The sequence below is a fragment of the Caretta caretta genome, chromosome 12 (assembly GCF_965140235.1).
Source record: "Caretta caretta isolate rCarCar2 chromosome 12, rCarCar1.hap1, whole genome shotgun sequence".
Lineage (NCBI taxonomy): Eukaryota > Metazoa > Chordata > Testudines > Cheloniidae > Caretta > Caretta caretta.
The window spans coordinates 8697449-8712045 of record NC_134217.1 but is presented as its reverse complement, the minus strand read 5'-3'; the positions used below and the strand labels follow the sequence as shown (position 1 = coordinate 8712045).

General features: G+C 41.0%; 1 protein-coding gene across 2 annotated transcripts in view; it reads right to left on the bottom strand.

The window, feature by feature from the left end:
* The window catches only part of AMFR (autocrine motility factor receptor), a 36322-nt gene that overhangs the window by 7729 nt on the left and 13996 nt on the right, over positions 1–14597 (bottom strand). Inside the window, exons 5-12 of one of the 2 annotated variants that reach the window (XM_048817044.2) lie at positions 14219–14259; positions 13599–13731; positions 12665–12798; positions 10529–10639; positions 8120–8310; positions 5877–5980; positions 3290–3406; positions 2200–2283 (exon numbers count right to left, since the gene is read on the bottom strand). In XM_048817044.2, the coding sequence (XP_048673001.1) occupies positions 2200–2283; positions 3290–3406; positions 5877–5980; positions 8120–8310; positions 10529–10639; positions 12665–12798; positions 13599–13731; positions 14219–14259 (915 nt within the window). Of the gene's footprint in view, positions 1–2199; positions 2284–3271; positions 3407–5876; positions 5981–8119; positions 8311–10528; positions 10640–12664; positions 12799–13598; positions 13732–14218; positions 14260–14597 lie in introns of both variants that reach the window. The other variant, XM_048817043.2, reaches the window with a different exon arrangement.

Here is a 14597-nt window from a genome sequence, read left to right as displayed (position 1 = left end):
CCCGCCTCCCGCCTTTTTGACCTTTACCCATGGCTAGGAAGTCATCAGCCAGTGAGACTAAGAATCTATGCCCTACTGGGGACTGAAGCAAGACTGAAAAGAGTGGAGGGAAAACGAAAGTGTCTGAGGGTTGAAGAATACCGTGCCACAACCTTCTCCCTGTTACTCAAAAAATGAAAGCTGAGACAGGCAAGACCATCAACATCAAAAGTCTGTTCTTCGAGCTGGGGACCGACAACTGTTCTTGAAGGAAGCCGGTAACCTAATTAAAATCTCAGCCATTGTAGTATGAGAGAGAACAATATCCCAAAACACAATAATAATCTATTGCAGCGTTTAACTATCCTTATGGTCAGAAAGCTTTTCCTAATACCTAATCCAAATCTCCCTTGCTCCAGATTAAGCCCTTTACTTCTTGTCCTAATAAGGATGGTCCGATTGTTTTGGTGAATTTAATGTGAAGAGAAGAGGCTGGCTTGACAGCCCTGGAGACTAAAGACTCTTCTCTGTAAGCACAGTAACAGATACAGGCTGAGTAGCAGCACTGCAAGCTTCCTTCACACGACCCCAACTTGATTCAAGCCTGACCTGATGGAAACACATATGGAAGTTGAGAGGGAAATTCAATCTCCACAGCCCATTTACTGGTTTAGGCCTCTAATAAGATGGTCAGAAGTGCCCATTTTGCACCATGTCCAGTAGGAAGAGGATAGATACCACCAACTCACTTCCCACAGACCCCACAGCCATCACTGATAACTTTCAGTCACGACTGGGATGAAATTCACACTCAGTCATCTCCAGGAGAAAAAGTCCCTAGATCATTATCCCCAGTCCATTACCAATTCTGCAATCCTCCCCCAAGTCAATATGCTCAGATTAAAGTGTTTGAATTGGGGTAAAGTTCTGTATTTTAAATCAGACCAAGAAGCGTGCCACTCTTTGAATGTGCATTTCCAAAAGCATCGCATATATAGGCAACTTTTAAAGCTTTTCAGGTGGGTTAGCAAGTCAGACCATCGGCATACACAGATCCAGAACGTCAGCACAGAAACCAAAAAGGTTCAGGTGCAACACAGAACATTCAAAGGTAGAGCAAATCTGTAAAATGATGCTCCTGAACATGAGAGGACCTTCCTTTAAAACGATTTTACTAACACACCACAAGAAATCAGAATAACCCAAAAGAAACACAGGATGAGGTTTCCTTAAGTGACTCAAGAAAAATCAAGTACTTTATATCCAACTTCAGATTTTCCTCCTCTGTGAGTCTTCCTCCCACTTGAAACTCATGCCAATACTGACCCCGTTATATCTTCTACTTCAGGGCTTTAACTATAAATAAAACCCTATGCTACCTCGGAGTCTGCTGATGGCAAACTGCTGCACCTTGTCCTTAAATTAGCCACAGCGGGGCTATTCAGGTTATTAAAGGCTGCCAGAGGCCAGAAAATTCTGTATCTGATGATTCATTCCCTTCTAAATCCAACTACAGAGGAAGGTAAAACCACTTCAGGTCAGGGAAAAACAGAATCTTAAAAACAAAATCAAATAAAGAGACTCTAATCTTTCCTCCAAGCTTTAGTTTAGCCGACTTGCACCATTCTATTAACTCCTTAAAGAGGGAAAGAAATGTTTTTCCTTCTGCTTCTGGGGAAAGTCAGAGAAAGGAAAAGAATTAACTACCTTCCTCCCTTTCCCCTCCCCCCCATTTGTACCCATTCACTCATAGGCACCCCATGCCCCCTAGATCTATCTCCCTCCCTGCCCCTCAACAACCACATGACAAAATCCCCATACATGAAAAATAATCCACTCATTAAAAGGGACAACATCCCCAAGGTCTCAGAGAAAATAAAGAGTGGAGCTCCCACCCTCCCCTTTAAGGAATCACCCTAAAGAATACAGGGATAGCAAGAAACCCTGTCCTGCAACTCCCCAACAGCCTTCCTTCCTCAGACATGAAACAAGATGAAGAATTCCTTGAAAAACCATCCTGTCACAGTCACGTAAGACGACTGTGCTTTAGAACGGAAGCCTGACCTTTTCTGTACCGGTGTCGCCAGTGTGCACCAGTCGCCCAGGCACTGTAATACCCACAGGCAGAATTTACTGGTACTCTCTGCTGCCTGAGTTCATGTCTCTGTAACTTGGTTTCCTTTCACCATCGTGCACCTGTGCTTTTTGGTGCCAGCTTACCTGAGTAGCAGTTTCCGCTTCCTCCTGATCGGAATTATGCCTTTCCACGGGACTGTTTGACGCAGGTCTAACACTATCTGGACGCTACAACACAAGCATCACAGATTTAATAAGCTACATGAAATGCATAAATAAATACAAAGGTAGGTTCTAAGAATAACTTCAAGATTTGCCTTACACCCCATAACACACTGTGCTTTCTTTCAAAAAGATAAATTCTCAAGAAAGAGAATACCCATATGAGAGACACAGAATTACAGCCGCTTCCCCCCACACACACTGATATAAGGTACATACCAGGTAACCCTACAGTATCTGGTGTGTGCAGCACCAGAATTAAATATTCTTACTAACAGAAACGGGGCTCCCAGATTGTTTTATTGCAGTCCAGAATAAGTAATAAGACCTGAACATTATTTTGCTGACTACTTTCTTTGTAATACCCCCATCCCTCCAATGATATAGCTCAATCACACATCAGCAGAGAAAGCAGCCGCAAATGTTATGATGCTACAGCAACGTGACCAAGGAGGTGCTTTGTAACATTCTGAGCAAATTACCATTTAAGATGAAATTTCTTACATTTGTTTTTAGCCCATATATGGTATTTTTGCTATATGAGAGTGAAAACATGGTGTTTCTGTAGCTTTAAGAAAGCAAGGAAATTCCATGAAAAAGCTGGGTTAATACAACAATACAGTTGCGATTTTATAGGCACAGAAGTTGAGATAATCACAGTCACAGAACCTACAGCATCAGAATGCCAGTCAATTTTACACAGTATAGTAAGGCATTCAAATTAAATCCTATCCTGTAATACTACATGCTATACTCTGTGCAAGGGCACCTGAGTTAGGGTGGCAGTAGGAATTACCTGACTTTTATGCCGGAGAAATCCGAACAATGATGTTGCATTAACCCAACATTTGATACTGATAGTGGATAATAAACAAGGAAGAACTGAAGAATCAACATTACATTTTCCTAGTTCGTTCTTAACATTCTCATCCATGTGATGGATCTAGACAATTGGTAAAGTATGGTCCTGTCAGAACATGATCTCATGACTGACCTGTGTTGGGAAAGGTACCTGGATACGTCCCTCTAAGATGTTGTCCGTTGTTATTTCTACCGAGCGTGTCAGCTGCAGATCCTGTAGAACTATATGGTAGGGAACCTGAGGAAACATCTCTTGAATCTGATGGGCCTGTAAAAAGCAAAATTTATAATGTGAAAATCTGTGTGCAAAGTGCCTTAAAAAAAGAGGCCTAATGGAAGGATGAAGGCCCAGATTTTCAGAACCATGCATACATATGCCTAGTTTGTATCAGAAGTGACTGCAATTCCATTCCAGTTGTGGTAACCGTGCATGCAATGACAATAACTGCAAGAGCAAACTGGACACACGAGTTCTGGGTCACTGTCGCTCTCAGAAAAACGTCAGAACAACTGTACTGTTTGACGGCAACCTTGCGCATGTCCTACTTTCCCAGAAACAAGAGATGAGAATCTGTAGCTGTCGCCACTTTGGCAAATACAACAAGAAAAGTTGCAGGAATAACACACTAGAGAGAGGCCGGTAATAACTTACATCCTGATGCAGAAAGATGAGACCAGGCTGACAATTTACTTACACAATGAGGTGAAATTCTGATGACACTAAAGTCAATGTCAAATCTCCAATTGACTCATATGGAGCCAGGATTTCATTATGAAACTTCGCCCTTGAAAGAATACAGGCTTCAAAAAAAACCTCACATATACTCTTTTAATGAAGGTATTTTTTCATGAGTGTTTATACCATCAATATTTAATCTTTCAGTGACTGAAAATTAACTCAATGTTTAAGATTTACTATACTCAATCCCAGATTAACGCCAACATGGCATTGATAACCCAAGGGACTAGTAGTGTCCATTTTAAATAGTCTACTCTCTTTCTCTCTCAAGCTGTTCAGGCTAGAAACCGATATGTTATCATCTGAAAGCCCGAGAAAACAGCTTTCAAATGGATTAAAGCATGAGCAACTAACAAGTTATTGGATTTCAAGCTGTTTAAATGATGTACAACTGAAACAAAGAAAGGCAAGAGGGCAATCAAAATAATGTGCTTTTAAAGGTCCAAAAAGTCTTGATAAATGCCAGGGCTAAAAAAAACATTACATGACCAGTACAAGTGCGTTCAGAATCAGTAAACCTTTCCAACGCTTGGGGTGGTGGGGGGGAACACACATGGCAAATGATATGCTGGACAGTGGGGAGAAAACCAGGCACATACTGGATGGCACTTTCAAATAGCTCACAAAGCAACAGAGGTACAATACACGTAACAACAGCTTTCCCTTTTTATTAATCTGTGACCAAAGTAACAGGTTCAGCATTTCAGCCACTGGTGGCCTCTTTCTTTGAATACTCTATTAGGGTTTTTCTCAGATAACACGAAGCAGAATTTTGTTTGGTTTCCAATTTAAAATACATAATACTTCGGTTTACTAACACAGTGGTCTTTTTCCTTACATTAGGCAATTTAAAGTACAATACTGAAATATATTCAAATATGCATGACCCTTATAAATTATTAGTCATCCTAAATATAACTTCCATCTTGTGTCATCCTGTTCAGCAAAAAAGAATAGCCGGTGTCTGCTTAAATACTCTGTGCATATTTAACTTGAATAAAATTATTACAGTTGACAGTCTGCAAACCCAAAAATATTCAAAAACTGTGGTCTCACCCCACACAGATTCAACAGCAGAGATGGCACTGCAGTAAGGTCTTGTATCAGTAGATGTCATTGTTTTTACAAGATACACTGATGAACAATTACTAATATGCTATGAAATTGGGTATCAAATAATTCAGATTAAATTATGTTTGTCAGATTAAATGAACTAAATACATTTTGTGATGTAATTTCCTTGAGTTTTGCTATCATGTGCTATTCTTTATGCACTAATCCACAAAATCTGGTAATTTATAATCAGTGTCCCAGTCCTCAATGTGAATTAGCAAGGTTCTGCTGTACTAAGAAAGCATCATCTCACTGGTACGTGTTTGAACACAAAGCTCTATGTAGGTGCTCAGAACCATTAATAACAGTGATGAGTACTCTAGCAACAATAATCCTAAAAGAAAAGAAACATACAGAGACGGCTACAACACTACTGCAAACAGAGACAGTTTTGTCAGTTTAAGGCCTAATTTTGCTACTACTGAAGTCAATGGCAAAACACTCAGGATGCAGAATCAGAACCTTTGTTACTATGAACTGTCTGTGGAATGAAGTACCGGAGAGGACCATTAGACGGCAACACCAAGCAAGCTGAGAGAAGCAGCTCTATGGCCCAGTCCTTGAAGTCACACCAACCTATCTATCCTCATCCACTACATCCTGTTGCAAGCAGTGCACAATGTTAACACGGACTTATGGTCTCCCCTCACTTCAGTTTCCTCCACTGTCCATTTATTTTCACACATCAGCACTGCTAACATGCAAACCCAGCTCTAGACGTCAATGGAGCTGCACCCACGTAAGCTAGGGTGCCTCTGTGGTGAAGCCTTGAGCTTGGCATCTGCTAGAGATTTCAATGTCTCCACTCACTCTCAGTCCACATACATCCCTTTCACTCGAACACAGACTGGCAGGCATAGGAGTACAACCTATTAATCAGTCTTACCATAGCATTGAGCTGTGAGTTGCTCGCTTGCGCAATACCCAGGATATTAGTAGTGTGCATCACTTCCACTGAAAAACTGGGCAGCCAGCTAGCGATACGAGAGCCTAAGAGCAAGAAACCAAAAGGAAGGTCAGGCAGGAATAAAAGAGGTTTTCAGCAATCTGAGCTTTTCCATGTGTATTTAATTCCATCACCTATAATTATAGGAAATGAATAAGGTGAATTCTATAATGGATTCCATTCTAAGCATGTCTCCCAAATGGGGAGAAAGTAAGAGCAAAGACAAACATATCCCTCTCCCCATAACTGTCACTATTTGTTTGAAATGTACATATTAACATTTCATTAAACCAGCCACTACTGATCTGCAGTTGATCTGTCACAATATTTTTATTTTTAAACAAAAACTGGTTGGTGGAAGGAGGGAGTCTTGAATAGTTTGGGGATTATTAGGGAATCAAGAGGACATGAACTCCACTACAGCACCAGTAACCTACAGTTAAATTCTAGGTTGTGGAGTAAAAATACCTGCTCATTGACAAAGGGAAAACTCGAGGGTCAAATTCAGCTGTGGTGTAAGTGGGTGCAACCCCACCAATTTCAATAAACATGTGTCTGCCTATATAGAGCTAACTTTGGCCCCTGTTGTTTCACAATCATGCTGCCAGTATCACTGGGCAAGTGCTGCTGTGCAGGAGGCTGGAGCAATCGCCCTGAGTGATCCTCCGCCTCCTCCTGTCGTAATTACAGGATCAGGCCTCCTTGAGTATGGCAAATGGATAGATCCTCATTCCCATTCCCTTCCTCATTTCTTATTTCTCTGTTAATCGGTCCATGCCTTGCTCTAAGGGATAGCAGTTGCTATCTCCACAGGAGCCTCAGTGGTCTCTCATATGAGAAAATGTTGGGGAGGGGAGCTTCTACTTGCAAGTGTCCTTAGGAGAGACAAAATCAACACAGAAGATGGAGACTGTGCAGGAAGCTGTCTGCAGTGAAGTGCCTGGATGCACCCAGCAGGGACCAGCCCTTCTTCTCTTGGTTTTCTTGATTTGAAAGAGGTGAGATTACAAAAACAGAACGGACAAATAAAGGTGCATTGTGTGGCAGTGCAGCATCTAAGTTAGAATGCCTGCTATGAGCATGCTGGGATCTCCACTAGGGCAGAGCCCAATCGTAGCTGCCTGCCAGTGTGGACGCACACTTAACTGAAAAGGCTTTAAAATTACCAACAAGTGACAAAATTCCCCATGAGCTGGGGAAAGAAGGCATATGCTGGTGTCAAAGTTAACAAAAATTTGGAAGAACCTTTGCACTAATGAGCCTTTTCTGCACGAAAAACAGCTTTTGTACCAGCATGCTGAGGGAACGGCATGACCCAGGACCACTGAGAAGTCCATGTGCTTTGTGCATATATCATATGATATATTAATGAAACCACCAGGACCACCTGATCAACTCTATTTTGAACATATGCTTTTAGCTAAGACCAAACTTTCATAGGCCTCTATGGGATTTCATATGACTCAGGTCTTGCAAGGCTCTTCCAAGTTCTGGCTGATAAATGGGGACTAGATGGTTAGTATAATTTTGGAGAAAGCCTTCAACACATGCCTGGTAAGATGTAACAGTCTTTCAAGAGCGGCCACCGATTAGCAAACAATTTGGGTAGGCAGACAAACCCCAAGTGTTTCCTGCTCTGCAAATGAGCATGAGAATTTATGGAACAAACAACAGTTCTAGAATTGTTAACCCTGTAGAACTCTAAGTGGCCACTCCCTTTTCCTTGAGTTACAGGAAGAAGGGAGCTTTGGATGGTCTTAGAAGAGTATGTTCAAGCCTCTCCAGAGGTGTGACAAAAGCAAGTGTAGACATATCTGAGCTAGCTTTTAACGAGCAATAGCTTCACAGTGAAGCCGTGACAGCCGCACTGGCTGTCCACGGCCGCCTGGGACCCTGTGTACATATTTCAGCAGCTGGCTTATGCTGCTGTGGCTTCATTGCTATTGTTACGTGTCACAACGTGCTGCAGTCACCCCTCTGACTGCAGTGCAGACACACCCTATGAACCGATATTCACCTATAACTAGGAGAAGGAACTGTATGGCTGAGAAAGCTGAAGGGGAGAGGAAATTTTTGGACAGTTTAAGTTTATACTGGACCACAATGAGGATCTTATTTACACAGAAGGCTGCTGCTCTTCTGTTTTTCTGGATGACATCAACTGTAAAACCTGGTTAACTCACCGTCGAAGTGGAAGAAGTGATTGTGCTGGTTCAAGCGAGGTCTGCCTTCTGCTACTGCCACAGGTACCAAGTTCTCATCTAGGTTCTCCCTCTGGTGGTCCTCCCTAACTCGGTGGTTGTCAGTGATATTGAGAGACAATCTACAGGTGGGGCAGGATGTATCCTGTTCAAGCCAGGAACGCAGGCATGAGCTGACAAGAAACCAGGCAACAGAAAACCTTAGTAAGCATATAGCATCTGTCTGAGATATCAAGATCACAGGTACATAGAGAAGCTGCAGTGTAACAATCACACCTCACATATTCTCTGCAACACATTAATAGGTCTGATTGCTGTTACATTTTACAGCTACCTGAAGCAATAGACTATCTGATCAGCTTCTGATGACCCCATCACTTGATTTGTCTTTTCAGCTGAAGAAACCCAAGTGAAAGTGTTTGTACCTTGCTTTTATACCCACACTTCCAGACAGACCCTCTTCATGTCTAGAGAAGCCTTGCACAGATTTACTTGCCCAAGTAGCCCAGAGCATGTAAATTTTAGTTTGGAAGGGGAAGTCAAATGATCATCATCATCATAAAGAGCAGGTGAGCAGATTTTGTGGCTATGATGGTAAATCTTCAAGGCACTTTTAGCCAGGCTGGTCTGGAGTTTGCATTCCAAAGAACTGTTCAATTTTTTCTTCAGATAGTTAACCTTACTTCTGCTATTGACAAGGGGCCTATCACTGTGAGAATTTTATGGACTAAGATTTATTGATGCAAGCAATAATGCATTTATTTTCTAGATTCATTTACATCTGCAATTCTTGGGGTCCCAGGACTTACAGGGATCCACTAACCACTTTGTCTGCTTTCTGATTCAGACTGCCTAGACTGCAATGAGAAATCACGCAGAATTCAGAATTGTATTCTCTTGCAGAAATTCAATACAATTTCTTAAACCATATACTTAGTGCTCATTTAATACACTTAATCAGAAGCTCCCAATGCATCGAAGTCTCAGTATGTCTCATCCCCATTTTACAGACGGTGAAACCCAGGTGAAAGAAGACTTGTTCAATGTCAAACTACAAGTCAATGGCAAAGTCAAGAATATAACCCACTAGCCTCAGTGCAAGGCCGTATTCTAGTGGCTCAAGCTGTCCATCTACATATGATGAAGATGTACGAATAAATATCTAGATATGATGGTAATGAGCACACTAGTAACACCAAAGTAGATATAATGAAAATCTGGCCAACTACATCGGCTTGCTCCTCAGAAGAGTGTACCAAGAAGCACGTTAGTGGTGTCAATGATATAAAGTCATTACTTACTGTACCAAACAAGTGCTGGACATTGTAAGACAGTGAATTCAAACAAAATTCTACTCAAAATTAAAGATGGGATTTTCAAAGGAGCATAAAGGTGTTAGGTACCTAAATCCCAGTGAAATTCAATAGAATTTAGGCTAACACGATTTGACTCCTTTGAAAACCCAGCTTAAAGGCACATGGCTGATCTCAACCACATGAATCTGGGCTACCATCTCTTTTTGTACATCTTGCATATATGAGGACATAGTTTATGATTTTATGTGAACAAAAGCTATTCCACCACCTACCAATGCTCAAAATAAATAGCTATGCACTCCCACATATCTGAGAACAAGAACAAAAGCTTCATGTTTAGCATGCTAGTAGAAAAAGAACAATGATGAGAAGAGAGAATTAATTCTTAGAAGGCATGAAGGTTAATTTATTAGATCAGGTTTTTACGTCTGAGTTTAAGTCATCCATTTTAACATGTTGCCTCTCTCACTAGCTAGCTGGACCATGCAGCTCAGAGTAACCTGAGTTCAGAAAGAATGCAAAGATGCCATTTTAGATACATGGAAAACAACTTTCTGAAGAGGAGAGCCTCTGCTTCTCAAGTGCATAGCTGGTGATTAAATATTCATAGGGTTCTGTAGCTTTGTAAAAGGAGCTTCTGCAACAGCGACAAATTATCTCATTAGAGGCTTCATGGAATGCAGATAAATATTTATGAAAAGGTTTGAAGTGAACAACAACAAATTAGCCCCCCAGATCATAACCTCTGATTTGATAACTAACAGCCAAGAGAGAGCACCAGGGAAGAAGCTGTTAGCAAAACAAACATGATCATACAACACATGGACAAAGTATTTAACTGACTCTTCAAGTTAGACAACAGGTACTTCAGAAAGCCCCGGCCTCCCTTTCCAACTCCCGCTTTTTTTGTTTTAAGCACAAGGGTAAGGTGTTGTCTCTGGTTTTTCATCTACCACCCAAAAAATAATAAATCTTCCTGGAGGAAACGAAGGTAGAGGAAAAAAGCTGAGCTTGCTCAAACCAAGCATCTATATACAGCAAGGCACTTCCTGCAATCAATTCACCAGATACATACTTGTGGAAGAGATGCCCACATGGGAGTTTACGGGCAGTCTGCATGGAGTCCCAACAAATGGCGCAGTCGTCATTATTGACAGCTAGCTCTTCAGGAGTTGCAACTGCAAACCTACAATCGGAACAGACACAACAATGAGCACACCAACCCCAGCACAGCTACAAACCTAAAAGTTCTCCCATTAGAAACCCTTATTCACTGCACTAGCCATTCACTCTGGGTTGCTGTAGAACAGTAGTTTGCAGCTTTTTCCAAAACACGACCACACATTAGAAGAGAAGAAAGTTCTGAAGTTCATAGCATCATTTTTGGGAACCCTGTCCCATCTAGTTATGAAAAGGGAAGATGGCCATAGACCTCCTTGCTACTCCTCCAAGACTCATCATCGTTAAGCTGAGAACACACAAGGTACAGCATGAAGAGTCTTGGCTTAAGAATAAGTTATACTTTTTAAAACCAAATTCAGCTGTTTACATCAATGTGGAAGTTCTTCTCTTATCTGGTGTAATCGTTTGTGGTTTCAGGCAATTTTATACTCCCCCATATACACTTTAAAAAAAAGTTTAAGATAAAACTATGCAGACAACTAGTTTCTAGTAGCCAAGTGCAGAGGCTATGGTGATGAGTGCCATAGGAAAGCTTTGCAATAAAATTAGTGAAGAACTTGCTATTTTGAAGACGTTAAGTGACAATCCACAGACAGGCATGGTACTAATTTAAATTGGTAGTTTCATAAAGATTCTTGTGATATACTAGTGCTCTCACAAAGTCATATTGACACAGTACACTGTATAGACTAAGGGTCTAGTCCGTCACCACAAACTAGAACACCCCAGAAGCAATCAGAGTCATTTAGGTCCATAGTGAGGACAATCTGACGATAAGGAAGGAGTATCAAACACTTTTAGACTCAAGACAACCTCAATTCAAAAATTCTTTCAAAAAAATTAAGCCTACAAAAATCACTGATAAAAACAAACTAAGAATTTTATTGAAACCCACAAAAGAAAATAAGGAAGACCATTGTGAAAAGCTCATGTAATCTTTGGTGACTTAACATCCTACAGGCACTTCTCCTATCAGTGATGGTGTGGGTTAAGGATGGTGCATCAGGCTTCTCTCTGACATGCTTTAGCCCTGGAACAAAGGCACTGTCTTTACCAAATATGTTGATTTAAACTGGATTTGTGCAAACCAGATTCGTGCAAATCCCTAAAACAGAAGTTCTTAAACCAGTTCACACCCTGTTTAAATCAATTTAGATTTAATTGGTAAATTATCAACATTATGGGGTAGTGTTAGTTACTCCACAGTTAAGATTAGCAAAGCTGTTTAAGATTTTGATTTAGCTTAAATCAGTAACTTACTGACACAAACTAAACAGTTAAACCTTGCGTAAATTGGGTTTAAGAGTGTCAATGTTAGGAGTTTAAATAAATCACTTTTTAAACATTTTAATTAAAACCAGTACATTTCTAACATAGGCAAGACCAAAATTTGACCACCGAGAGTTAAAACTTTGAAGCTCTTGTTCCATTCCTGATTCCAATGTTTAAAAAAAACCACCAATTTCACTGTAACGTAGTTATCGCTCCCACTGCAATAACAAAGTCAATCTCAGATTTCTGTTAGGTCTAAAGCTTGGCCCACACTAGAAAATTAGGCTGGTTTAACTACATTGATCAGGGGTGTGAACCCACACCTCCAAGCATGGTAGTTAAGCCGATCTACGTCCTTGTGTAGACAACGCTAGGTCAACAGAAGAATTCTTCCATCGACCTAGCTACTGCTTCCTGAGGAGGTAGATTATCCATGTGGACAGGAGAATCCCTCCTGTTAGCATAGGCAGTGTCTATACTGAAGCCCTGCAGTGGTGGTGCTGTGTCCCTGTAGTGTTTTAGGCGTAGACAAGCACTAAGAGGAGTCTACTTCCAATGGAGGGGATGGAGAAACAAAGAATCAGTACTATGACATAGTATAAGTGAGGAGACAACAGCTGGATCACCAAATTTGTGGTTCACAAGCCCTTTATATTAACACATGATAAACAGTGCCCCCTCACACCCATTTGTTTATCAGGAGGCTCTCTCTTCAGGATCCAACTCAGCACTTTAAACTCACTCATCATTTGCTCACCTAGCTTCCATGTTTCCAACCACACGTAGGTAGTTCTTGTGACGACGGATTCTACGCTGAACCTCATGGAACAAATAACGCAGCTGCATAAAAATCACCAGGCTGGCCATTGACAACCAGATATTTCCAAACAGCTATAAAACAAAACAAAACGGTGCTCAGAAGTGAATACCAAGAAGCTAAAGAGAAGAACTGAAAAATAGCAGAAAATGCAGTATACATCATATGAATCACTATGGCTAGCAAAGCAGAGTGTTCCAGTCTGAAGGGCTCAGAAAATTCCAGTCTGGCTGTTCCAGAAAAACCCATACCATTAACAGCTGTTCCACCCTCAGACATGAGAATTTTGCCTGTAATTTATGTTTTCAGAGGAACATTTACCCAATCTTTACAACCTAAGTTAGATTATTTCTGCCAATGGGAATTGGATCAGGCTCTTAAGAGAAGGAAGAAAGATCTAAATACAGAAATAAACCAACATTAACCCAGGTTATTTTGTGTTCCGTGTTCAAATACAATCACAAGAACCACCCCCAGTTTATACTGTTAACACTATTTAAACAGTAAAACATTTATAACAAAAAAAAGTTACATTCACTCCTGATCAATGTGATGTCTCCTGCTGGGGATGGAAATAATTTATTTCTCTTGATAATTCAAGCCTGACATTACTCAAGTACATATCGATTTGAAGTGAAACATCTGCAAAACAGATAATTCTACAGAGAGCTAAAACAGCAAAACAAAATGGCTTCCACAGAGTCCAATGATACAGGTAGAAACAATGCCTACAGAGCAGTATTACATTTCCATCTCTTTATTTAAACACCTTCTGTGTAACTTTCAGTCCATTACAAATTAAAAATGTGCGTGGCCAGGTCATTTTATATTAAGACAGTTCTGTTTGCTTAACACTGACTTCAGTGTTACATACCAGCATGTGAATATGATGCATCAGGTCCAGTGAAAGCAAGGTTAGCTCCATGACAAAATCTGTATAATACACATACGTTCCCTTGCCCTCCCAGGTTCCTTCATGGTTGAGATCCCAGAGATGAATTACATAACTGTAAGAGAAGAGACTTCAACATTATTTATAAATAAGTTTAGAAACTGAACTTGATTCTAACAACATTGTTTACAATTTTTTTTCCCCTCCTGCTGCTGTTTCTCCTCTTTCCATCACGCTTAGGTCTTTTTTATTCACCTGACTAATTAATCTCAATGATTTCAACAGCACTATTCATGATAAGCCAGGCAATCAGAATTTAGCCCTTGGTCTTGGGCTATCTCAGCCTACTTTAAGCCCTGTGTGGTTATATTTGAGTCCATGCTTCAGATACACCATTATTAATAAACTTCCTTAGTTGTACACTCACTACTGTATTACCGACCTTTACTGAAAAAATATGATCAACAATAAATAATCTCTGTCCCTCCCAAAAAGTCCCATTTGCAAACCAACAAAATAACTAAGCACCACCTTCACAAAGTGAAGCACCTATCTGCACCAAGATCTTGGCATGGGTATTACCTAAACCAGATGTTACTTACCGTAAAATCACATGAGCAGTTCTCACGGTCACAAGTAGAGACTGGAAGGAAAAAAAGGTCAATCGTTAATAGAATTCCTCCCCGTTTTACAGATAGGTCTACTGAGGCAGGGAGTGGAAGTGACTAGACAAGGGTCACAGTCAGGGCCGGCTCTACAGTTTTTGCCGCCCCAAGCAGTGAAAAAAACTGCCGCCGCGGATGGCAAAAGGGAGAAACTGCCGCCGATTTGCCGCCACAGCCAGCGGAACAGAGAAGCTGCTGCCGAATCGCTGCCGTGGCCGGCAGGACAGAGGAGCTGCCGAAACACTGCCGCCGAAACACTGCCGCCCCTTTCTAACTGCTGCCCCAAGCACCTGCTTGGAACGGCGGTGCCTGGAGC